This window comes from Salvelinus alpinus, chromosome 26, assembly GCF_045679555.1.
Source record: "Salvelinus alpinus chromosome 26, SLU_Salpinus.1, whole genome shotgun sequence".
In the NCBI taxonomy this organism is placed as follows: Eukaryota; Metazoa; Chordata; class Actinopteri; order Salmoniformes; family Salmonidae; genus Salvelinus; species Salvelinus alpinus.
The window spans coordinates 17,727,242-17,750,664 of NC_092111.1; the positions used below are offsets into that span (position 1 = coordinate 17,727,242).

The 23,423-nt window shown below is 43.7% G+C and overlaps 2 protein-coding genes across 2 annotated transcripts in view; both read left to right on the forward strand.

The window, feature by feature from the left end:
• Positions 1 to 17,787, forward strand: part of LOC139554856 (partitioning defective 6 homolog gamma-like) — a 41,701-nt gene extending 23,914 nt beyond the window's left edge. Inside the window, exon 3 of the mRNA XM_071368062.1 lies at positions 14,786 to 17,787. Within this exon, the coding sequence (XP_071224163.1) occupies positions 14,786 to 15,846 (1,061 nt within the window). The 3' untranslated portion in view covers positions 15,847 to 17,787. The remainder of the gene's footprint in view (positions 1 to 14,785) is intronic.
• A 204-nt stretch (positions 17,788 to 17,991) lies between these two features.
• On the forward strand, positions 17,992 to 22,630 carry LOC139554872 (biogenesis of lysosome-related organelles complex 1 subunit 4-like). Its single transcript, XM_071368097.1, has 5 exons — positions 17,992 to 18,364; positions 18,524 to 18,595; positions 19,468 to 19,569; positions 19,725 to 19,859; positions 21,948 to 22,630. The coding sequence occupies exons 1-5, from the start codon at positions 18,065 to 18,067 to the stop codon at positions 22,035 to 22,037; spliced, it is 699 nt and encodes a 232-aa protein (XP_071224198.1). The 5' UTR covers positions 17,992 to 18,064; the 3' UTR covers positions 22,038 to 22,630.
• Positions 22,631 to 23,423: the final 793 nt, after the last annotated feature.

The window sequence follows — 23,423 nt, forward strand, 5'->3', positions numbered from 1 at the left end:
TGAATCTTTAGATTTGTAGATGATAGAGATTGACAGCTAGAAGCACTTCAGTTTGGCTCAGCAATCTGGGGAAGTTCTGATGCTACATTATAATACCTCCATTTATTGAGTACAGTTTGTGTTCCTGTCTTATCGCTGTTGTTAGCAGTCCGGACTTTTAAAGTAGAGGCCTTCGCTGGTCCAAAATTGGGTCTTAGGTATTCGGGTACAGGTGGATCCGTGACGACCACTACTCTAAACTCTTTGGATATTATCTCAGGGAGCCCATTGTAGAAAAATAGTTGTATTTCACTTTTTTGCTTTGTTGGAGAAATTGAGATGTGGGCAGGGTAGGATCTCGTTAGTGTGTGTCATCGTCTGCAAACAGAGTCAGTGGAGCCTGGCAGGAGTGGAGAACCTGACACTTCAGAAACACACAGGAAGCAGTCTGGTTGTGTACAAAGGTGTGGATGGTTCAGGTGTAGCAGCAGAGATCCAGACCAGTCCTGTTGTTGTTTCAGGTGTAGTTCTAGCCCGGGCCTGTCCCAGCATGCAGCCTGCCTAACGGCTACCCAACAACACCCAGGGACGGTGAGCCTCAACTGGGGAGGAGAGAGGCTGACACTGCCCCGTGTGGACAGAACCAGCATCTGTGTCTTACACAATGTAAACAGGGGAATTTCACAATGTGATACAGTATTATGGCTAAGGAACATAAGGAAATATATTCTCTGCACAGTAGGACTTAACATACGCAGGATATTATCAGATTATCTCACGTTGTTATGGAGATGTGATTTACAGACAGTAAATTGAATTTCATATTCTTGTCAACCACCGAATAAGATGCACCTCTCTCTGAGAGGGAATCATAGTGACAGCAGTTTTACTGTGGTTGAATTAAACCCTAATCAGCATTAGCTTACTGTGAGTCTCAGTCTCTCTCTCTGTGTGTGTGTGTGTGTGTGTGTGTGTGTGTGTGTGTGTGTGTGTGTGTGTGTGTGTGTGCGCTTTGTCTTTCTTTAATGGTGGATGAAACATGAAGCTTTGCTACCATTAGACTGCAATTATCCATCCAAATCCCTTCTTTCCCGTTCCACCCCCCCTATTATTGTTTTAATGATACGTACTAGTTCACTTCTCCCTGTGCCTGACATGAAAACCACACGTTAATAGGCTGCGGTGAAGTCCCGACTCCACTTGGCCGCTGGTGTAATTCTCACTAGTACGTGAGTTTGTGTTTGCCAGTGTGAGTCGTGTGTGTGTTTGCCAGTGTAAATTGATAGAGCTGGTATGTGAATGTCAACCTGGATTGTTGTGCTTGGACAGGCTGGGTATTAGGATTAACATCGGTAACCAGGATCCTGTCCTGGTAACACTCCACATTTTCAGAAACAAATACATTACAAGACCCGGGAAACATTTCCCCCCTATGTCACACTAATGCAATTCCCCAAAATACACATGTGCAGTAGCAGATTAGCAAAACAATAAAAGGGCACATTATCCAAACAGGTTGTAGCGTAGAAGCCACAAAGTCGCCATAAATTCAAAGCGCACGCTTAATTGACACTGTCGACTACACACGTGACCCAAATGCAGCTAATAAAACCCAACAAGAAACCCCTACAGTATAGCCAATCAAATGTGTGCCTCTGATCTGTCATTGTGACTCTTCAGACAGTCCCAAATGTGATCGGCCTATGCACAATAAACCACTGTTAACAATTCAGAGAGACATGAAGGAAAATGCTATTGTCCTAGAACCTAGGCTATTTTTCTATCCAGTCCCAATGCCACTGAAACCCAAAATCATGACTCCTGTCTTGCATGAAAATTCCTAACTTTATTCTGTAATCCATAGGTTGCATTATCAAAGCATGTCTCTCACCTATGCATGTGATCAACAAACGGTATGAGAGTAGTTATGAATATTTTTAAAACGCAGTTGGACACCGTTAAGACAGCTTGCTATTTAAACGATTTCCACCCTTCGTCTCACTGTTTTATTCATGGGCTCATTCATTTGAAGGAGGTTCTCTAGCAAGTTTAGCAACTTTGGTAATTTGACAAAGTGTGTGTGATTCTATAACGCTATAGGCTTACTCGGGGTGCGCCCTGAGCGCTCTCTGTGTCGAGATAACTGACTGCTGAATTAATTGAGGAACATGATAAAGCTCTGATATAAGGCCTGCTTGGCAATTCACAGCAATGTCATTGGTGTTCAAAGGTAGTTACTATATCATTACTAAACATCAGTTTAATTTACGCTGAAATCTTCACATAGTGGCACAGCCAATCCTTATTTTGGGAGAACCCTAGCATAGTGACCATATTTTGGTTTTAAACCCTTTACATTTCCCGGGACTCTCGGGATACATGAATTATTCCCGGTATTAAAACATGGTAGATTTTCGTGCAAAATATGAATCCCTACTGGGTATAGAGCACCATGTGGCATGGTAGTCCGACTCCCCAGATCCTCTCTGATGAGGGGGAGAAGTGGGGTCAGGAGGAGATGTTGGATGGGGATAGAGAGAGATGGGGTGTCTGTCGGTGGGGGTACAGTCCTTATCCTAACTTTTCTCAGGACCTATTAGTTGTTACCCAGAACCTGGGGAGATTAGAGAGAGGGTTATGAGGAGGTTAGGTTTAGGAGGTCTGGCTCTGCTCACTGACAGAGACAGCCAGGCTGGTGAGGGGGTGGAGAGAGGTCAGGCTAGGCCAGACTAGACCAAGCCAGGGAGAGGCTGTATCTAGTGTCCAGGCAGGGATGGGATCATCGGTACACCCTCATTGACCCCCACACTGAGTTTATCAGTTGACCCTCTTCCTTTCCCTCCCCGGCTGCCCAGGTAGATGTCTCACTGGGACAGTGGTGGAAAGACTTCTCTTTGGAGTTTAGGAAACTCCATTATTGGGCACTTTAATCAAATGGCATACCCTCTCACCCCCTCCCCTGAACTAATAAACCATTCTGATATCATTACTGGAACATCCAATGATGCCCTTGATTTACAGTCTAAATGAGGCTGTCTATGACTAATACAGCTCTGTGAGTCTAGTTTATTAGGTTACTCCTCTTCAGCCTGGATCAGTGTAAATTACTTCTAACGTATCCACTAAGGACACATACATGCTCTCGTAATGAACAGTGTGAACCAGATCGAATAGAAATCTAATCTTTCAATCCAGGAGCTGGTTAAACATTATTAAAGGACTAAAGAGTCTGAAGCTCTCGCTAATTTAGCTGTCCTCTGTCAGTGTGCTTTGTCTGACTCCTACTCTATAGTGCTGTCTCTGTCTGTCCCTTCCTGCTCTGTAGTGCTGTCTCTATTCCTAAAGCTAAAAGCTCTATTGTAGCAGGCTAGAAACGGCAGCAGTCTCCTGCTGTTGTGGTTCAAATAACATCTGTCCCCAATGCACCATGTCTCCCCTCACTCTCACGCTCTAGTGGACTAAGATGGCCATGAGCTCTAAATATGTCATTTTTTACAAAGAAGATTTTTGGACATCCATTTTGGAAGATTTTAGAAATCACTTTTTTCCCCATTTTTGGAAAGTTGGACTTGCTCCCTGGCGAGGTCCAGACTCAGATGTCTATTAGGAGAGATGTATTCCTGCGTTTTCTCTCTCTCTCCTGTCTCTCCTTCCACTCTCTCTGTTGTTTGTAAACAGACAGGTGGCCCTGACTCCCAGCATGCCACTGTGATTTAAGTCACCCTGCTCCGATAAGCTGCCAAAATCTGTCCCACAACCTCCTCTGTTTCTAAATTCTGCTGTGTTTGGCTGCTGCTGTAAATGCAATGCTATTAGCCTGTATTCACAGATCACCTGAGATCTAGGATGAGCCCTTATTCAGTTTGATCTAAATGGCAAACTCTGAGATGTCAAATATGGGCCCTGAACTCCCAATTTACTGCTAAAAGCCTCGCCTTCCATACTTGTGGAGCTTATGGACAGTGGTAAGAAAATACTCAACATTAACCGACAACACGTGTTCTGACTATTCTGGGTGGAGACCATTTATCATTTAACCCCCCCCCCCCCAACCACTAGACAAGTCGGCAACTATGACCTGTGTTAAAAAATGTGATGCGTCTGAAAAAGAGGAGGAGAGAAGGCTAATCCTCCCTCGTAGTGTTGCCATTCCTATTCTCCACCCTGATCTCTTCAGCAGCAGCCCCCTAACTGGTCCCAGATGTCTGGTGGTAACAGGCAGGGGGGAGAGGAGGAAGGGGGAGGGCCGTGCTGCTGACTGTGCACTCTCAGGGAGCACGAGCTCCTCCCTCGCCCCGTCTGTCTCTTGAGAGTATTTGAGTAAAGTCAAATCTCCAGAGGCTTTCCGCTGTCTTCCCTGTCTCCAGCTTCTAGCTCTGCTCCCAGTTCTGGAGGGGCAGTGGTTGGAAGGGGTCAGACCAATAGTTCTTGCTCGGATTCTTTGAACTTTGTGTGTGACGAGCGAGACGACAGGATATTTCTGTGGTTATGGTGGAGCTGGAACTGAAATAACTTCCTCCGTCACCGGCCACTCTAGCTGTCATCTACTATGTATGTGCTTAGGCCCCTAAACATTCCCCCCCTGACCCTGCTACCGTGGCAAACATGTTTGCTTATTTTAAATTCTAGGTGATTCCCTTTTTCCATGTTAGTGTTAAAGGAATAAGGGATGCCTTGGCAGCAGTCTTCCTGCTGCATCTCAGACCTCCCCGATGCTGGACGGACAGACGTGATCACACAGGTTTTAGAACCTCTAACTGACCCTTTTCCCTGCAGGTGAAGCAACACCTCTGGTGGCTGGTGTGGAGATGAGTGGATGGGGAATTTCTCGAGTACTCTCTGGCCAGGGCAAGGCTAGCCACGGCAGCCAGGGACATAATGGAAAAGACAGCTGTGTCCCGTGCCCTGCATACCTTCTATACACCTCTCTGTGGTGGTTATGGTCTTTACCACGTGTCAAACTCATTCCACGTCGGGTTGTCGCTCCTCCCTTGCACTTGATTGATTGAATTAAGGTCACTGAAGAACTCCCCTCACCTGGTTGTCTAGGTCCATGGAATGAGTTTGACACCCCTGGTCTATACTGGCAGTAAGAGCAGTTAGTCACTGTTTAGTCTGTGGGTAGTCACTTTGTTCCTGTGGTGGTGGAGGAAAGACCCTTTTTATTGTCTCTATGGAAGATGGATAGCCTAGCTGTGTTGTGTGAGTGGTGTTTGCGTAATCCAGAGTACAGCCAGAGTAGTTTGTTGGCCCAGAGTATTGGTTACCCATGCTGTTTTTAAAGGAGGCTCTTGATCTTTGAGGTCATGTGTTCATCAGTGAGCTGGCTGTTCAGGCCTAGCAGGGGTCTGTAGCAGGGTCACGTCTAAATACTAACATCTCTTCAAGTGGTCACTCCCAGTGGCTAACCCAAGCCTGGCCTGGGGGGAGGATGTTCTCACCCCTCTCTCTCCCTGACCTCCAACCTCCGATCTCTCACACCAGCCTGGCAGAAACCTGCTGGTTTGTTCCTCTGGCTACTGCTCGCTGACCAACATGGTTCTGAGGAGTCTATGTTTAGTAATGTATTCAAACTGAAGGAACATTCAGGGTCTAGTTCCCGTAGGCGACACCCGGTGAGCAGAGGGGATCCTAGATGCCTACAGTATACCTGGTGAACAGAGAGGTACTGAGATTCCCAAACATCTCTGCATCATAACTGTTGCGTAACGGAGGTGTAATATGCCACGTGTTGTCGTCCATCACAAACACCAACTAAGACCCTGAATGTTCCCTCAGATCGTTAGGCTCACGTCAGACTAATTACTAAACAGATTATGCAACGGAACAAGTCAACATGTGATTTATGTTACTTATTAACATTCTGTAAAGCCAGGCTTATGAGTGGTTTGTCACAGAGGTGTAGAATGTTACCATTTATAAACCAGTCTGTGTCATCGGAACCAGTCTTTTTTGTGCAGAGTTTATTTTTTACATAAATCTTTTTTGGGCATTATTTAACTAGGCAAGTCAGTTAAGAACAAATTCTTATTTACAATGAAGGCCTAGGAACAGTGGGTTAACTGCCTTGTTCAGAGGCAGAACGACAGATTTTTGTCAGCTCAGGGGTTCGATCTAGCAACCTTTCGGTTACTGGCCCAACGCTCTAACCGCTAGGCTACCTGCCGCAACATTATACAGAGCCGACAGATTAGTCTAGACTAATGTATGTTAGTTTTCCCATCAACGTGAACTTATTATCACGACAGCACTACATCACAACAATATATGCACTGTTCTTAGATTTGAACTGAACAAATGGGCTCAGAAATAGTGGCTCAAAATATAACATTTTATTTTCTACTTTGTGTTTATCGTTGTACTCTGTGCTGGCCAGTAGGCTACATTCAGCTTTCTGGCCAACACATTCCGCTTGCTGGCGAATACATACATTCAGCACTAAACGTACAACAAGGTGTTTGAGAACAAAGCCCATGGGGAGGCCTAATGACTGATCATCAAACCCTTTATTGGACTTGAAAGGAGGCTCTTTTTCACGGGTCCAGTTAACAAGGAGGAGAGTACTATGTAGGAAATAGGATGCCATTTCAGACCTAGCCCAGCCTAAAGGGGATGCAGGATTGGGACTAGGCAAGGCTAGAGTAGCTACAGAAACTGAGTTAAGTTAAACCTGTCCAGAGATATATCCATCAAGCGCCACATTCCTGACTGGTGAAACCCTACAGAGCCAGCCTGGCAGTCTGACCGGATTGTGGGTGGGAGGCCCTCTCCGCCCTCTTACAAACAAAGGAATTTAGGCACTTCACCTTTAATCCCTAAACCCTGACCCATACTGGGATGGGAGAGCCAGGTCAGGTGACTGGCCAGCATCACATGGCTTGGTTGAGGCTGTTTATTGTTGTTGTACCTTCGAACTGAATTCACTGTGAGGCATTTGAAATGGCACCCTATTCCCTAAATGGTACAGTACTTTTGACCAGAGCCTATGGGGATGCCATTTCGGGTGCCACCTAGTTAGTTTTCAGATTAGTTCTCTTGGGGAAGATGGTAAAGTTTATTTGGTTCATGTCAGTGTTTTCAGTTCCATGCCAAACTATTTAGCTGTATTCCCTTGGCTCCGCATTAGTACCTTTTATTACATGTCTTGTTTTGTGCTGCGTCAGTCAACATCAGGCTGAAGGTATTGACTCTGGAAGCATTCAGACTTTTTCTAAATTCCTTTTCCCCCCGATGCTCTAGAAGCCACATAATCATCATGCGCTGATGATCATTCTCTTTTATCCAACAGGGCTGCAGCTCTTACATTACGGGGCTAATTGTACTTCCATCTTACCATCCAATTATTTGTGTTTGTATAAATTGTCTTTCCATTCTAGTCAGCAGTCTGTTCATGTGGCCTGGATCTTGGTGAGATGCCACCCTTTTCGCTCTCTCTCTCTCTCTTGTGTTTCTCAGATAGTTCAGAGTCTCTTTCTTGACCCTCAACTTTGTTCGTTTGGAAAGGACTTTGGGATGCAGTGGGGGGAATGTGTTGTTCAGTTTCATCAGTGTGTCGCGTGCCTGGGGTTTTGGGACAAGGTGTGCCTGGGGTTTTGGGCCTAAAGGCGGGACAGTGGAGGGAAGTGTTGGTACACCAGTCCACCTCGGTAATGAGATGGAGCAGTACAGCCTCAATGTGTTTCCCATCAGCAGACTTGCACTTGTGGCATAAATTCCTCCCCATAATAAAAGCCTGTCTGGCTTCAATCTAAATAATTATACTTCCTGCTGCCTCGACCGACAACTAAGAATCATTTCGGCACCCTACTTTGATGATATTCAGAAGCTTTGGGAAGCATTCTTAAAAACAAGAGTTGAAAGCAGCAGTGAAACAGAAAAGGGTGTCTGCAGGTATTTTCCAGCCTCTCTCTGACAGGGTGGGCAGGGCAGCAGCTGGAGCTGGCAGGGTGGGTTCTATATGAAAATCCACAGTAGAGCTGGCCAGACTGGGTTCTGTGGCTTGTGGTTCTGTACCTTTTATAGCTGTGGCTAGAATTGCACATGTTGGGGAATATTCAGAGGTGGAAACTTTCTGTGGGAATTAATGGGAATATATGGGTATTAATGGAGATATATGCAAATTCATATTAATATCATTTAAATGTAGATGTTTTTTTGCATTGGGTATATTTACCATATCATATGGAGACAAACATAAACCTTTTACCTAATCTTAAGTAGACATAATTGCAAATTATTAAATCCTTCCAATAGAAATTAAAAAAGCAATTTCGTTACGAATTGAACTTGAATTAAATGAGTTGACGCTTCACATGGGATGATTTCCCTGAACAACAAAAGAAAGGGAATATTGACTGATCCCCAATGATCCATCGCATCTCCCAAAAACATTTTCAACATACATCTGTAAAATGATTTAACTAAAGCTTTGGTTGTCTTCCTCTCAGGCTTCCATGTCTTCTCCCTAGACCTCCTCAATGTCCACCTCTTGAACATCAGACTCTGAGGCCTTATCTTCCCTGTCACTTTCCAAACTTGTTGAGGATGGCTTGTTGTCAGGCTCAAAAAGCCTCAAATTTGCCCGGATGGCCACCAATTTTTCAACTCTTGTATTGGTCAGCTTTGGTGTGTGTATTCCCAAACAAGGACCAGTTGCGCTCTGAGGTGGCTGTTGGTGGTGGGATTTGGAGGATGATGGAGGAAACGGGAAAGAGCCTCAGATCCACAAAGTCCCACCAGGTGGCTGATGAGATATGTTGAATGTTTGTTTATGTGTAACTCTGTTGTTTTTGTCACACTGCTTTGCTTTATCTTGGTCAGGTCGCAGTTGTAAATGAGAACTTGTTTTCAACTGGCCTACTTGGTTAAATAAAGGTGAAATAAAAAATAAAAACTTTGCCAGACTGCCAAGAACTTTGCCCTCATCCAGGCCAAGGTGGCGAGACACGGTAGTATTGACACCATAGGCCTTGTTGATCTCTGCACCAGACAGGATGCTCTTGCCAGCATACTTGGGGTCCAACATGTATGCTGCGGCATGTATGGGCTTCAGGCAGAAATTCACACTTTTTAAATCTATTTCAGAACTGCAGTTTCCTCTGCTTGGAGCAACAGTGAAGTGGGCAGGGCAGTATGGATTTATTCTCTTACATCTGCAAGCAGAATCTGAACATCAGACAGGAAGGCATTGTCTCCCTCAATCCGTGCAATGGCTACTGCTATAGGTTTCAGGAGTTTCAGGCTGCTTACCACTCTCTCCCAAAATACATCATCCAGGAGGATCCTCTTGATGGGGCTGTCCATATCGGTAGACTGTGATATGGCCATTTCTTGGAGAGACTCCTTCCCCTCCAGGAGACTGTCAAACATGATGACAACACCACCCCAACGGGTGCTGCTGGGCAGCTTCAATTTGGTGCTCTTATTCTTCTCACTTTGCTTGGTAAGTTAGATTGCTGCCATAACTTGATGACCCTTCACATACCTAACCATTTCCTTGGCTCTCTTGTAGAGTGTATGCATTGTTTTCAGCGCCATGGTGTTCATTCAATGCATGAGCAGCACAGCCAATGGGTGTGATGTGAGGGTAGGACTCCTCCACTTTAGACCAAGCAGCCTTCATGTTTGCAGCATTGTCTGTCACCAGTGCAAATACCTTCTCTGGTCCAAGGTCATTGATGACTGCTTTCAGCTCATCTGCAATGTAGAGACCGGTGTGTCCGTTGTCCCTTGTGTCTGTGCTCTTGTAGAATACGGGTTGAGGGGTGGAGATGTAGTTAATTATTTCTTGTCCACAAACATTTGACCACCCATCAGAGTGGGTACAGTCTGCTTTCTCTATGATTTGCTTGACCTTCACTTGAACTCTGCATCCAGCAAATGAGTAGATAAAGCATGTCTGGTTGGAGGGGAGTATGCTGGGTGAAGAACATTCAGAAATCTCTTCCAATACACATTGCCTGTGAGCATCAGAAGTGAACCAGCTGCATACATAGCTCGAGCAAGACATTCATCAGCAATTCTCTGACTACGTTCCTCCATTGAGTCAAAAAAAAGCTTCTGATTCCAGGAGGACCATGAGCTGTTGCAATCGATAAGGTGTCTGAATCATCATTTTCACCTTGAATAGAAGTAGAGGGACTTTTGTCAGAGGTTGCTTGTTGTGAGCCCTGAGGGAACTTTATGCACTTGGCCAGATGATTCTGCATCTTTGTTGCATTCTTCACATATGATTTGGCACAGTATTTGCAAATGTACACAGGTTTTCCTTCTATATTAGCTACAGTGAAATGTCTCCACACATCAGATAGTACCCGTGGCATTTTCCTGTAAAGATTAGACAAAAAATAGTTTTTTTTTAAATATACAATTCCATGTACAGATAAATAGTTAAGCAAATTTGATTAAACTCCTTTGTAAGATAAAAAAAAGTTTTAAAATGAAACATGTATGGAAACCGGTGAATTAATACTCCTCAGTTAGCAGGCTCAAGCAAGCTAAAACCCACATGGTAGCAAAAACTTACTAGCAGAAATTGTTAACCTCTCTAGGGTATGTGGGACGGTAGCGTCTCACCTCGTCAACAGCCAGTGAAACTGCAGGGCGCCAAATTCAAAACAACAGAAATCCCATAATTAAAATTCCTCAAACATACAAGTACTTCACACCATTTTAAAGATACACTTGTTGTAAATCCAGCCACAGTGTCCGATTTCAAAAAGGCTTTACGACGAAAGCACACCGAAAGATTATGTTAGGTCAGAGCCAAGTCACAGAAAAACACAGCCATTTTCCCAGCCAAATAGAGGAGTCACAAAAAGCAGAAATAGAGATAAAATGAATCACTAACCTTTGATGATCTTCATCAGATGACACTCATAGGACTTCATGTTACACAATACATGTATATTTTGTTCGGTAAAGTTCATATTTATATCCAAAAATCTGAGTTAACGCGCCAATGTAATGTTCAGTAGTTCCAAAACATCCGGTGATTTTGCAGAGAGCCACATCAATTTACAGAAATACTCATAATAAACATTGCTAAAAGATCCAACTGTTATGCATGGAATTTTAGATCCACTTCTCCTTAATGCAACCGCTGTGTCAGATTTCAAAAAAAGTTTACGGAGAAAGCACACCATGCAATAATCTGAGTACAGCGCTCAGAGACCAACACAACCCAAAGAGATATCCGCCATGTTGTGTAGTCAACAGATGTCAGAATAGCATTATAAATATTCACTTACCTTTGATGATCTTCATCAGAATGCACTCCCAGGAATCCCAGTTCCACAATAAATGTTTGTTTTGTTCGATGAAGTCCATCATTTATGTCCACATACATCCTTTTTGTTAGCGCGTTTAGCCCAGTAATCAAAATTCATGATGCGCGATCACTAGGTGCAGACAAAGTCAAAAAGTTCCGTTACAGTCCGTAGAAACATGTCAAACGATGTATAGAATCAATCTTTAGGATGTTTTTAACGTAAATCTTCAATAATGTTCCAACTGGAGAATTCCTTTGTCTTCAGAAATGCAATGGAACGCAAGCTAACTCTCACATGAACGCGCATGGTCAGCTCGTGGCACTCTAGGAGAGACCTTACTCATTCCCCTCTTATTCGCCCCCACTTCACAGTAGAAGCCTCAAACAAGGTTATAAAGACTGTTGACATCTAGTGGAAGCCTTAGAAAGTGCAATATGACCCCATTTCCACTGTATCTTGGATAAGCCAAGAGTTGAAAAACTACAAACCTCAGATTTCCCACTTCCTGGTTGGATTTTTCTCTCATGTTTTTGCCTGCCATATGAGTTCTGTTATACTCAGACATCATTCAAACAGTTTTAAAAACTTCAGTGTTTTCTATCCAAATCTACTAATAATATGCATATCCTAGCATCTGGGCCTGAGTAGCAGGCAATTTACTCTGGGCACGCTTTTCATCCGGACGTGAAAATACTGCCCCCTACCCAAGAGAGATTAACAAGTTAGAAATGATTTAAACACACTTTGCTGTAGGCTACTATTTACTAGTTAACAAAAAATCATGTATGTCATATAAAATATATTCATCCCACCCAGTATTGTAATCAAAACTTACCAGAAAGCATGTAGTCCTTGACTCAGACAGTGTAGTAGTGTGGGCTCAATAGCATCTCATTAGTGTGCAAGATCTTGAGAATCAGCTGTACATGTGATGGAAGAATGCACTGTGCATGCAGAGGGTTGCAATTCCATTGAATTGGGGATAGTTTAACCAAAATGACACAATACCTAGAGTTGCCTTATATGTATCCCACAAAAAATGTTCACTGTTATTAGCTAACTTTTTTGGTGAATTTAAGGAAAATTCCCCAAATTCCCGGGCTTAACTTCCCATGGAAAATTTCCGGGGAAATTCTGGAAATTTACCGGAAAGTTACCGACCCTTTGCAAACCTAGCTGTGGCCATCTGTATCTGTAGCAAGGAGTGCAGCAGTTTGCTTTCAGAACAGTGTTATTAAAACAGTGTGTTGTGTCCTGTCATTAGATTCCGTCATTAGTGGGGAGGAGATGCAGAAAGTCATTAGTCGGCCTGGGAGGTAAGGTTCAGTACAGTGGTGCACAAAATACTCCCACTGAAACTATTAGCACAGAGAATTGGCCCCCAAAAATACTTTAGCATAGGAAGTAACACACTTTTCCAGCAGAGGGAACACATCTATACCATGTAACCATATGGTTATCCCACTTGCATATGCTATAACGTCAAACACATTCACCCAGGCAAGTGTCCACCCCAGTAGGGACTATGACTCGTGGCCCATTGCCATGGAAGTGGTGGATGCACCTCTAGTTCCTGTTCCTGCAGCACTGTGCTTCACACTGTCCGGACAAACTTCCTCCTTGGATCTGGATCAACACAGCTAGCAGTACAGACATGTCCTGAGAGGAAGGTCACAGGATGAGTTTATTATGCCTGAGCAGTCCTCTTACTATCATACTGTATCTCTGTTTCTGGCATTCTCTGTCTCTCCATGTCTCTCTTTATTTCTCTTCCTGTCATTGTCAAGTTGGATAGATAGTAGCTACCTAATGTCATTTTCAGTGAGTGTTTACATTTTACAATCGGAAGTGAACGAGAGAAATTGTGCAAATGAACAAAGTTGTGATGAATGCTTTTCTGAAGGAAGAGCATTTTGTGTACAAGGAGCAGAGGGGAGAAAGGAGGAGAATGAAAAAAACGCTAGTAGGAAGCACAGGGAAAAAAATGGCACCTGTACGGAACTCATCCAGAGCTTTTTGACTTCTCAAACATGGCAGAAAGACGTAAGATATCTGATGGCAAAAATGTAGTAGTGAATTGCATACAGGTGTAACTTCATCACCTCATGTGCGCTGCACAACAGAGACTCACTATAGACATACAACGCTATGGACTCACCAGCTCCTGCTTTCTCACGTTGTGCTATTTACAAACAAACACATGACTGGTTCAGCTGTTCATAATGTGAGGGGTGGAATGAAAAAGACAATCTGCTTTGTCTCCTAACGTATTGCAAAAGTTGACTGTAGGTATTAACTTAAAAAGTTGCTATAAATATTCAAATGTATTGAACAACTTCAAATAAGTAGTTTTGACGGTATTGAAAAGCCATCTTGTGTTTTTCTTCAAATACCCCAGTATACCGCCTAAGCCTAGACATATTGGGTTGGTTGAAATGTTTTTATATATTTTTTGAACTGTGAAAAATGGTTTTGCGTGAACACACTTCGTTGCCCTTGCTTGCAGACAGCGAGTCGTGTACAACTGAAGATCAGAATGATCGGTATTCCAACTGTAATCCCATCCTGGTGTTTGGTTTGATTACAACTGTTTTTCCTGTGGCTCTGTTGTTCCACCCCACTGACTGCAGAGCTACACCAGACCAGCACAGCACTCGTCAGACTTTCTCTATGGCCCAGAGTGCAACAGGGTCTGCCACAAGTTCAGCCCAGTTAAAGCTTTGTTCTGAAGTGGAGGGAAAGGCTTTCACAGTAAACAAGCTGAGGAGTTTTAATGATTAACTTACCATTGTCCTCAACTCCTTGTGTGGGTGTTTCTTTATAGTGGGACTGGTAAACAGTCAGTACGCTGTGACTCTGGTCCCATTTTGGCCATGGTTTGGCTTGGCAGGCAGGGCCTCCCCAACAGCAGCTGTCTAAGCAGTACCAGTAAAGCGGGACAGCTCTGTCAGCACAGACAGGAACGCCCCACACACACCCCCACACTGTCAGCTCTGCTCTGCCCTCAGCGTTTTATTAATGACTCTAGGACTGCAATCTGGAAAGTATTGGCAGCTTCACTATTCTGTTGTGTTGATGTCCCAAGTCTGGAATAAAGTTCATCTGTGTTCATGTTGTCATCTTGCAGTTTTATGTGTGTTTGGGTCATTTGTCCATTTTAAAAACATGAAGGGTTTATGCTTGCTTTACCCAGGGGTAGAGTTAGAGGAGTTTGGACTAAGACCTGTTGACGTGTATGGTAATGAGCGCTGCGTACATTTCTTGCTACAAATTGAACCTTTATGTATTGTGTTCTTTCTAAGGAAAACATCTGCTCACCATTTGAGGCTCATATGCTTCAAGTGAAGTGTTCCTGAGAGCTAAGCTGTTCTAAGTAGTTCTGTTCCGTGTTTCAGACATAGTTCTGAGCAGTTGTTTTCTCCTGTCTTCCAGAGGCCTTAAGGGGTTCTATATTTTCTGTGTTTCAGTTCTTAGCAGTTCTGTTCTGGGTTTCAGAAAAGGTTCTAACCAGTTCTATTTCTCCTGTTGTGTTTCAGAGGAGGTTGACTACAGCAGCTATGGGACTCACTCTCTGACCCGAAAGAAGAAGGCTGTGGTGGCCCTGCGGAACGACGTCAACAGGAAGCGACCTCACATCCGCATTGGCATGCCGCAGGACTTCCGGCCAGTCTCCTCCATCATCGATGTGGACATCTTGCCAGAGTCCCACCGCCGCGTTCGTCTCTACCGCCATGGTTCTGACAAACCCCTGGGGTTCTACATCCGGGATGGGACAAGCGTCCGGGTGACGCCCCATGGCCTGGAGAAGGTGCCTGGGATTTTTATCTCCCGCATGGTGCCTGGGGGCCTGGCTGAGAGCACGGGCCTGCTGGCCGTCAATGACGAGGTCCTGGAGGTCAACGGCATTGAGGTGACTGGGAAGACGCTAGACCAGGTAACGGACATGATGATCGCCAACAGTCACAACCTGATTGTCACAGTGAAGCCGGTGAACCAGCGGAACAATGTGGTGCGAGCCAGCCGGATATCCGGCAGCTCCGGTCAGTCGTCAGACAGCAGCGGTTCCACCGGCTACCCCAGCCTGTCCACCGCAGCAATGGCGACCGGTGCCCACGGCTACCCCGACGAGCTGGAAAGCGATGAGGAGTCAGACATCGTCATCGAGAGCAGCCTCAAGCGGCCGTCGAGGCGCTCCAGCGCATCAATGGTGTCCGTGGCTTCAAGAACGTCACGCTCCCATACCCAAGCCCCTCCCCAGGCCCCCGTGGAACCCACCAACCCCCCGATCCGACCCCTCTCTGTGGTTTCCACCTCCTCCTTTCACTCCCAGCCCTCCTCCCACTCCCAGCCCAGCCTCAATGGCCTTTCCCACCACGGCAGCCTCAGCTACATGCTGCACAGGGACCTGAACCTCCAGCACCCCCAGTTACAGACCCCCCAGCATCACCAAACCCAGCACCACAGCAGCAACCCAGCCCTCCGGGAGAGCAACAGCAGCCTGCACAAAATCCTCAGCACCATGAGGACGGACCCTCGACACAGCCTGGCCCTGCCCCGGGGAGGGGTGGAAGAGGATGGCACCGTCATCACCCTATAATACACACACCTACACTAATAATACACACAGACACACACACATTGGACGTGAGCTGGAGCATCCCCTGCCCGGTATACCCACCATGAGAATGAACGTTGTTCCTCAAACCTCCTACTAATTTTGTTACATTTTTTATAAAACAAATAAGGACAGTTTATTCTGTATTGTTTGAGTTTTAAGGTTTTCTATGTCTTGTAAATGAGCATTTTAGGCCACTAATGTGTAAGCCTGATGGGATTCACCTGCTATCCTTTAGTGGCCACTTTTAATCTGAACCTCTATCTCCTTTTTGGGACCAACTATGAGCTTTTGTTTTTAAGAACAATTCTGTGTTTCTGTACAATGCTGCCTGTCTACTGATTCTCTGTATTTTACCTGTGTATTCACAGATTTATCTTCTCAAATAAATTATTCTAAGCTTTAATAAGGAGAAGTGTTGGATCATCACATGTACTAAAACTCTTACTTCCCTTACCAGCAGTCATTTATACCTGGTACATTTTGAACTGCTATCAAGCAATACTTCCTACACTGAACATAGTCTATATCCTGTTTCGTCTTCTCCACTGGTTGTCTGTTTTTGGAGCTCCAGGAATGCAACATGCTCTCTGGAAAAAAGCCACTATCTGACTAGCACTCCTCTCACTTCACCGCTAATGAATCCTTATCTTTACTCAACTCATCTGCTTGGCTGTGAACCCTGTTAGTTACCGCAGGCAGGGGGATGTGAACCCTGTTACAGCAGGCAGGACTGCTAAGAGGTGAAGGTGATAACACCTGCATCTGCTTAACCTCACTCATTCACTTTCCTACACTGTGTTGCGCACACACATTGAGATCCATGTACGGATCCAGTGGTACTTTGGTTTACAAACGTAATCTATCCATCCATGGTATGGTTAACTTTCATAGAGTACAAGGATTATGTGGGACACTAAGCCATCCATCGGTGGTTTGATTTTTGTATGGGATTCTTCTCACCATTATTCACATTGTAGTTCAAGGCTTTTAAGCTGTCAAGGTTTGCAAAGTCGTTTTTTTTTTTTAGCAGTCTTATTGTTTCAACTCTTTTAAATCTCCATGTTAGTACCAGGATTAACATTGGATTATCACCCTATTTTGGTTCACAAATATGTCATTTTTGTTGCTCTTTCCTTTTCCTCTCACCATAGGCTGCTTTGGTTACCTTGGCACTGTTCTTATGACCATAGTGAGGTTATTCCATGCATATCTTTACTATGCACAGTCAGTTCAACCCTATTGAGTAGTGCTATAATGTGTTGGTCACTTCCCCCTTCTGGTAGTACCCTGTACCATCGACTCAGTGTGAGCCAACATATTCACGCCTAGGAAATATTACAGGTTTTATATTTATTACAGAAACGTCTAGTTTTTTTCTGGAATAATGTCTATTGTTTTACTGTCTCTTTTTAATGTACATAAGGATTTTATAATAGATTTTTACAAGGGAAAAACAATGACATATGAACAAATAATTCCATGAGGTATTATGGTACGAGGATGATTATGATGGGGAATATTTCAGCATATCATGTAAACTGGACTGTTTTTATTCTATGAGATGGTGATGATGCTGTATAGACATTGCTATACATTCTCCACACATATTGGAGAAAAGGTTTGTAAAACACTTTGTGCCTTTTTAATTCATTTTAGTCCAGATATGTACTGAGCACTCAAATGTAAACAACAATTGAATGGATATTAGGGCTTGATCTGTAATTGCTCAATCAATATTTAGTAGGCCTAGTTGCTCTTTCAACATAGTAATCCGTAAGTATCACTTCAACTAATTTCCACAGTTGAAATTCAAACCCTTAATGCAATTAATTTGAATTGTATTGTGAATATTGTGTTTATATTTTCTTACTGTTTTGTAAGTTTTGGGAGATACATTTTGAAATAAAGGTTTAAAATGCACTTGCTGTCCAGTTTTTCATTCCCATTTTCTATTGTAGAAAGTTGACTCATGGATTCCTGTGTTTTTACACGTTTCTAATGGCAATTGAGTCATCAGATTTCAGTATTCAACTTCAGAGGAAATTAGTGAGAAAGAGACCTTATTTAAAATTGCGCCTTTTCACTTAGTTCTACTTGATCCTTGTAAGCCGCCATCAACAGATTCAACCACGTGATTTAATCAGCTGACAATCATAACACGGTAGCTGAAAACAAAAATAAACAAAAGGGGAAAAAGATGGAGCCTAGGTTGGAAAATAGGGTAGATGTTCTCTCCCCGCTGGAGGAGTCCAGTGCCGAGGTGAGTCGGGACAGTGGCATCGTGTCGCAGAGTGTGAGCAGTTTATCCATGTTGAGCGAGGCCCTAAGCAATGGTACCGTGTCGCAAAGCCCCAGCTTCGACGCAGCAGTCTTGCGGAGTCCGAGCTTCAACTCCGAGGAACCCGACACGGACCCAGACCACAACGAGGAGGATGAGATATTGAGACACACTGCCCTCAGTTACTCCTCTTACATCAGAGATACAGCTGGAGACGAGGTTAGAATTAATCAACCTTTCCGATGGATGTAAAATATATCATCCTGTCTATGCTGGGAGGTGCAATAGCGCTAGCCAAAGCTAGCTATAACTGGATACACGTGATGAGAAATGTCACTTGACTGGTTATAACCATGACCTGCTTTCTATACCCCACAGATCCTGGGTTTGGAGAAAAGTCTGGAGGAAATGCTTACTAGGGTGGATGAATTTGTTGGAATGCTTCACATGGTACGTGCTCAGAGATCGGCAGTATTTGAAATATGTATTTCGTTTACTTGAGTAATTTGTATTACACAAGGCTGAACTGCACTCTATTGTATTTTTTAACAAGATACTTTCAAGAGCTGTAATTTGTATTTTCAAAATCCTTTTCTATACCATTTTTTTTTTTTTATAGCGCTTCAGTTTTGTGGGCACCTCTCACCCTGCATTGGTATCAGAAGTCTGATGGCACTATGGTGTGATTAGAGAATCTGCGAAATCAGGGCTGTCCAACCCTGATCCTGGAGAGCTACCATCCTGTAGGTTTTCACTCCAACCCTAATCTAGCACACCTGATTGTAATAAGTAGCTGGTTGATAAACTGAACAAGGTTAGTTACAACTGTGGTTGGAGTGAAAACATACAAGAAGGTACATCTCCAGGAACAGGGTTGGACACCCCTGTGCTAAATGAACTAAATATAATTGTATATGTAAAAATTTGCATTTGCAAAGCATGCTGAGTATTATTCTAAAGAGTTCTGCCTGACACGGTCAATAATACCCAATGTGCTTTGCAGTTAATTTTGCTATGTTAATTTTCATATTTATATTTTGGTCATTTAACAGACGCTTATCCAGAGTGACTAACAGTCAGTGCATTCAACTAAAGTAGATAAACAACATATTACAATTAGAGCAAGTCAAATGTTTCTGTAACTGTTACTGAGAATGTTGTTGCTGTTCGGTCCTACTACTTGGAAATGTATTTCTGTATTTTGTAGTTTGATACATAGCTTTTTATGGTATATTGCCATTCTTGCACATCCCTGTATGTGCTGCTCTTGTCGTTGTCTGTGAAAGTGGGTGAGAAATGTAATTTTCTTCCACTGGTTATAGATCCGCAACGACACATCACAGATTGTCAACGAGAACCTACCTCAAATACATAGAAAATCAGAAGAGATGAGACAAATATACAGAAAGATTGACAAGTTGGATGTAAGTGTGATTTACTTAACGTAATTGTTAAAAACCAGGATGATGTCATTGAAATCCTGACATGATCTGTGTACCAAATGGCACCCTATTCTCTATATTTGGGGCACAGGTATGGTAGTTCTGTATCTGACCCTGTTCCCTGGTGTTGTGTCCAGGTGTTTGTGAAGATGGTGGGTGCCAATGTGAATGTCATGGAGGAGCATGTCACTCAGGCAGAGAAGGAACAAGGAACCCTGCCGGGCGCCTTCAGAAAGATCTTCCGTACCATTAGTGTCCCGAGCTTTCTAAATGTGAGGATTCAATCAATCAATGCACATCTCAGTCAACCATTAAGGCAATATCCATTTGGAGTGTAAATGCTGTATTCCTATACTTAATCACTATCCCCCTGAACCAGTATCTCTGTGTTTTTTATTTTATTTAACCTTTATTTAACTAGGCAAGTCAGTTAAGAACAAATTCTTATTTACAATGACGGCTTACCCTGGCCAAACCATGCTGGGCCAATTGTGCGCCGCCCTATGGGACTCCCAATCACAACCAGTTGTGATACAGCCTGGAATCGAACCAGGGTCTGTAGTGATGCCACTAGCAAAGTCTTCTCTAACGCCCAAGAAGCTCCGACTCAAACTGTCATTCACCAGCTCTGCAAGCGTTATAATGTCAAAATACGTTTGCTGATCACCAAATGTGGAGTTTTGCTGAGCAACTATCTTCATTTACTCCCGTTTATGCCAGTATGTACTTCCAAAAAAAGGTATAAATAAAAATTTACAAGCATCTGGAAAAAAAGCCTATTTGGCACCTCCAATCATTCATTATTGCCACGCACAGGTCGAAAGTCTACAACAGCTCAAAACATTGGAGGTGCCGAAGAGGCATTTTTTGCAGTTGCTTATAAAAAAAAATGTCCATAACGGGAGTACATCAAAATCAAATGTTATTTGTCACATGGAGGCGGCAGGTAGCCTAGTGGTTAGAGCGTTGGACTAGTAACCGAAAGGTTGCAAGATCGAGCTGACAAGGTAAAAATCTGTCGTTCTGCCCCTGAACAAGGCCGTTAACCCACTGTTCCTAGGCCGTCATTGAAAATAATAATTTATTCTTAACTGACTTGCCTAGTTAAATAAAAGTAATACAAAACATGAAATGGTGAAATGCGTACTTAAAAGCCCTTAACCAACAATGCAGTTCAAGAAATAGTGTTTAACAAATATTGACTAAACTAAAATAACAGTAATGACGGGGCTATATTCAGGGGGTACTGGTACTGAGTCAATGTGTGGGGCTACAGGTTAGTCAAGGTAATTTGTACATGTCGGTAGGGGTAAAGTGACTATGCATATTTCATAATCAGTGAGTAGCAGCAGTGTGAAAACAAAAGCGGGGGTGGATGTACATAGTCCGGGTGGCCATTTGATTAATTGTTCAGCAGTCTTATGGCTTGGGGGTAGAAGCTGTTAAGAAGCCTTTTGGACCTAAACTTTGCGCTCTGGTACCACTTGTGTGGTAGTAGAGAGAACAGTCTATGACTAGGGTGGCTGGAGTCTTTGGCAATTTTTAGGTCCTTTCTCTGACACCACCTGGCATTGAGGTCCTGGATGTCAGGAAGCTTGGCCCCAGTGCTGTACTGGGCAACTATCATCACAAAGATGGTTGCTCAGCGAAACTCCATATTTGGTGATCAACGAACGTATTTTGACATAACACTTGCAGAGCTGGTGAATGGGAGTTTGAATCAAATCTTTCTGGGCTTTATAGAAGTCTCTAAAGTACAGATACTGGTTCATATCTCTCCCTAATTGCACTTTTTTTTTTAACTTTTTACCAATTTTTCTCCCCCAATTTTGTGATATCCAATTGATAGTTAATCTTGTCCCATCGCTGCAATTCCTGTACGGACTCGGTAGAGGCGAAGGTCGATAGCCATGCGTCCTCCGAAACACGACCCTGCCAAGCCGCACTGCTTCACTGCTTGCTTAGCCCGGAAGCCAGCCAGACCAATGTGTCATAGGGAACACCGTACAACTGGCGACTGAAGTCAGCGTGCATGCACCTGGCCCGCCACAAGGAGTCGCTAGAGCGCAATGGGACAAGGACATCCCGGCCGGCCAAACCCTCCCCTAACCCGGACGACGCTGGCCCAATTGTGCGCCGCCTCATGGGTCTCCCGGTCGTGGCTGGCTGCGACACAGCCTGGGATCGAACCCGGGTGTGTAGTGACGCCTCCTTGACCGCTGCGCCACTCGGGGAGGCCCCATAATTGTTATTATTGAATGGTAGTTGTTCTGACCTAAGCATTTCACGGTCTACAACTGTTGTATTCGGCGCATGTGACAATTGTATTTAATTTAAATCCATAACTTTTGTCTCTACAGAAACCAGCCAGCCCCAGAAGGCAGCAGCATCAGGAGCTTCCCCCAGTGTTGAGAACAGATGATTATTTCACCCCACACCCAGGACACTGAAAGTTTGTCTCAAATAGCACCCTATTCCTTACATATTGTATTACCCATTGTTTTCTGGTTAACAATAGTGCACTATATAGGGAATAGGGTGCCATTTTAGGAGGCTACTTGAAACAGATGCCTACAGCTCCCACACATCGCACATGCAATGGTCAGCCTGACTCCTCTAGGTCAGGTGACCTCAGTCTGCATGGCTGTCTTGACTGGACCAGAGCCATAGATGGATATGGCTCTGGACCTGACTATAGACAATAATACTAGTGTCCTCTGGACTGGAGGATCTGACAGTTTCAACAAGCAAAATAGTGTTGGCTCTCTCACTATCAAGTGGCTGTGAAGACGCTGAAGAAATCAGACTGGATGCGGACACCTGAAAAAGGAAAATTGTGTTATTGATCTGAAGACCTTTCTTCTTCAAGACTCTGTTTTTCAAGTGCCTCTGAGTGTTTCCCTTTATTTTATTGCGTGGTCACCTGTTGAATTAAATTGCTATAAGGAAAATGTTATTAATCATCACACTTGTACTCTCACCAATAGTATGATTTGAAGTATATGATGTTCAAGCTTGAGTAAAACTTAACATGATGTTTTTATACTGCTATTGTTTCCTGTTTGTATGGCCTAATACTGGAGTGGAATTGGCACTTTGTAATTCTCAACACACTGCACCAAGCAACATTTATTTGTTGAACATATTTTGTCATAGTTGTATATTATTTGATACTTTTGTCACTAATGATCATCATACCAAATAATTATCAACAAAGTTGTTTCTTATTGACTTTATCAGTAAACCCTCATCTGGAAAGCTGTTACTGAGTTTCACACCACCACAGATATCAAAATACAGTGATCCCTCGCCACTTCGCGGTTCACTTATCGCGGATTCGCTATTTCGCGGATTTTCATAATGCATTTTTTATTTTTTTTTGGTGCATTGTGCTCTGCATTCTGATTCGCTAAAAACTCACTCCCGCTTCTTGTATCAAAACATGCTACGAATTGTGCTATCATTTTGTCGTCTCGTGCAGTTATGTGTACGTACATAAAACAGCTTGGCAAATTTACATTAAGTTGGCCAGGAAGGAAGGAAGGACTAACGCTTGGTCGCTTAGCAACCATGGTGCGAATGGCCACTGAACTTAAGCGAGTAGCTGAGGAATGGGACCCTTTGATGAGCCGTTCATTACAGTTCTCCAACGTAATCGATGGTGGCATGTCGGTGTACAAGGATCTTTTTGCAAAGAAGAAAAAAGAGCGACAACAGCTGCCTATCACTATGCTCTTCTCCCGAACAAACACACCTGCACCGCGGGCTTCAGAAGAAGAGAACACTGCAGAGCGCAGTCAGGATGCAGCGGCCCAGTCTGAAGAGCAGTGAAACGG

Bases quoted from the DNA above. Each gene is read 5' to 3' on its own strand.
- LOC139554872 (XM_071368097.1), top strand. From the start codon at position 18,065: ATGGAGCCTAGGTTGGAAAATAGGGTAGATGTTCTCTCCCCGCTGGAG. The intron at 19,570-19,724 runs GTAAGTGTGATT...TGTTGTGTCCAG, and splicing joins GAAAGATTGACAAGTTGGAT to GTGTTTGTGAAGATGGTGGG. The intron at 19,860-21,947 runs GTGAGGATTCAA...TTGTCTCTACAG, and splicing joins GTGTCCCGAGCTTTCTAAAT to AAACCAGCCAGCCCCAGAAG.